At 36.8% G+C, this 3,090-nt stretch overlaps 1 protein-coding gene across 1 annotated transcript; it reads left to right on the top strand.

Moving 5' to 3' along the window:
- The first annotated feature begins 571 nt into the window (after positions 1 to 571).
- LOC136232735 (AAA-ATPase ASD, mitochondrial-like) lies at positions 572 to 2,477 on the top strand. The gene has a single exon (XM_066022114.1). It carries the CDS (start codon positions 678 to 680, stop codon positions 2,226 to 2,228), a length of 1,551 nt encoding a protein of 516 aa, XP_065878186.1. The 5' UTR covers positions 572 to 677; the 3' UTR covers positions 2,229 to 2,477.
- The last annotated feature ends 613 nt before the right edge of the window (positions 2,478 to 3,090 follow it).

A 3,090-nucleotide genomic window follows, 5' to 3' on the forward strand; every position in this document is an offset into this window, starting at 1 on the left:
TTAACGGACTATTTACGGGTTTAACGGCCTATTTACGGGATACAGAAGCTATTTTTTTGCTCTCTCGATACACGGACGTGTGAACATCACGCCTCACCGTATGGTCGGGCGTGATAGCCCCACGCCTCACTGTGTGGTCGGACGTGATAGTCCCACGTCCTACCACACGGTGTGGCGTGGGGCTATCACGCCCGACCACACGGTGAGGCGTGATGTTCACACGCCCCACCATGAGGTGAGGCGTGATGTCCATACGCCCGTGTATCGAGAGAGCAAAAAAAAATAGCTTTTTCCACCCCAAAACCTATGAAAGGGTAATTTCGTCCTTTCACGAAGTTAGGGGTGGGAAATTGGCGCTGGGTTTAACAACACCCTTTTTTATTTGTTATTTTTGCAAGATTTTCAACTGTTAAAGACGTTAACAATTTCTTTTATTTAATTTTTATTCTTTATTGATTTGTGTTCTTCAGCAGAAATTTACATACATTATAGATATTTCAAATTTGTTGACTGGTGTGCTACTTCAGAGCAGGTCTACCTTTCACTAATAAATAAAAGCCACATTTCTCAATTTCCTCCTTGCTTCTTCAAAACTAATTAAGTTTTGTCTTCTCTTGCTCCTTCTGCCTATATATATAATCATCCCAGCATTTCAACATTACATCTAATCTTAAGCAATGAACTTACCTGAGCTATGGCTTCAACTAAGCTCTGCAATTACCGGAATCGTAGTTGCTTGGACTATGTTTAATCGATTCATCCCTTATCAATTTCGCATCTACTTCGATCGATATTCTCAGAAATTCATCTCCCTTTTCTACCCCTACCTTCAAATTACCTTCCACGAATACACCGGCGAACGCTTCAAGCGCAGCGAGGCCTACGCCGCCATCCAAAACTATCTCAGCGCCAATTCCTCCAAGGATGCTAAGAGACTTAAGGCTGATGTTGCCAAAAAGAGCAACTCTCTTATTCTTACCATGGATGATCACGAAGAAATCACCGATCATTTTAATGGAGTTAAAATCTGGTGGGCTTCCTCCAAAAAAGCACCTCAAACTCAGACCATTTCTTTCTACCCGGAAACAGACGACCACCGCTATTTCAAGCTCACAGTCCACCGGCGTTACAGGGAAATTATCACTACCTCTTATATTGATCATGTCATTAAAAAAGGAAAGGCGATTTCCGTGGAGAATCGGCAGAGGAAGCTTTACACCAACAATCCAAGCCAAAATTGGCATGGATGGAAGGCTACGAAATGGAGCCATGTTGTGTTTGAGCATCCGGCGTCGTTTGATACTTTAGGTTTGCCGATTAAGCTGAAGAAAGAGATTAAGAACGATCTTATCAAGTTCAGCAAGGGGAAAGATTATTACGCTAAGATCGGAAAAGCTTGGAAGCGCGGCTATCTCCTGTATGGTCCTCCGGGGACCGGGAAGTCCACAATGATTGCTGCGATGGCTAATTTTTTGAATTATGATATTTACGATCTTGAATTGACTACTGTGAAAGACAACAGTGAGCTTCGGAAGCTGTTGATAGAGACAACAGGAAAATCTATAATCGTGATTGAGGATATCGATTGCTCTTTGGATCTGACCGGTCAGAGAAAATCGAAGGAGAAGAAAGAGGAGGACGGCGAGGAAGAGAAAGAGACAGATCCGATCTCGAAGAAGAAAAAGGAAGATGAAGCGGAAAGCAATAAAAGCAGTAAGGTTACATTATCAGGACTGTTGAATTTCATTGATGGAATATGGTCAGCTTGTGGAGGGGAAAGGATAATTGTGTTTACTACTAATTATGTGGAAAAACTTGATCCTGCTTTGATTAGAAGAGGAAGAATGGATAAACATATTCAATTGACTTACTGTTGTTTTGAAGCTTTTCAAGTTCTGGCTAAGAACTACTTGGATGTTGAATCTCATGATCTGTTTCTGGAAATTGAGAAATTGTTGGATGAAATCAACATGACACCGGCAGATGTTGCAGAGAATTTGATGCCGAAATCGGATGAGGAAGATGATGAGATTTGTTTGAAGAATTTGATTTGTGCTCTCAAGGAGGTCAAAGAGGAGGCAGAGAAAAAGAAAGCTCAAGAAGAAGAAGAAGCCAAGTTGAAGAGGGAGAAAGAAGAAAAAGAAGAAGATGCAAAGAAGGACAATGGAAAATCATCAGTTAAAGAAATGAAAGAGAGTAATGGGGAAAAGGAGATGGATTCCCATTGAAGAATCATAATCAAAACAGAATAATAGATTCTTTAACTTGTGTACTCATCGTTTAGCTGCTTAATTTGTGTGCTCCATACATGTTTATGTTTTCTACAAAAATTCGAGAAGTGCCATCGATTTGGTTCAGTTGTTAGTTAATAGTGGCTGCGGATACTATCAGCGGACACAGTAAGCTTTTAATTATTTGTTACTAGTGGTTTAATTATTAGTGTTTAGTAAAATTATATTGAACTGTTTCGGATTTAAGTTGTCTAATATGAACATGTTTTAAATTAATCAACAAAGAAATTATAAAAGAGATAAGGTGAAAAAGTATCCACAACGTTTACAACTAATTTTACTCTTAACATCTAATTTAGATATATAGCAAACCATACTGCTAGGCTAAATGGTAAAGACATAGTAGAGATATTTATAAGGGTGAGGGTTTGATTCTTTGGATTAGCAATTTTTTTTTCATAATTTCTTTTATTTTTTCTTTCTTTGTTTGACAACACGAATGTATAAATTATTACTTTGTTATTGTAGTTATTTTTAAATATTTTATTTTTTTATAAATTATAAAATGAAATTCACTTATGAATTATGAATTACAAATTGTAGTTTGGTGCAAAATGAAATTCACTTATGAATTACAAATTGTAATTTGGTGCAAAATGTTATTTAGACTCTGATTTATTTAAAATTTTAATATTTGGCCACTAATTTATTATTTGATCACATTTAGACCATAAACTATTTAAATTGATAAAATTTCACTCAATTTTGATGATTCCTCGGATCAACATTTATTGGTTCATTTTTTCTCTTTTTTTTTTTTTTTTTTTGACAACACATGTACTTATTTTTTCTGAATTTT

The sequence above is a fragment of the Euphorbia lathyris genome, chromosome 6 (genome assembly GCF_963576675.1).
Source record: "Euphorbia lathyris chromosome 6, ddEupLath1.1, whole genome shotgun sequence".
Classification (NCBI taxonomy): Eukaryota; Viridiplantae; Streptophyta; class Magnoliopsida; order Malpighiales; family Euphorbiaceae; genus Euphorbia; species Euphorbia lathyris.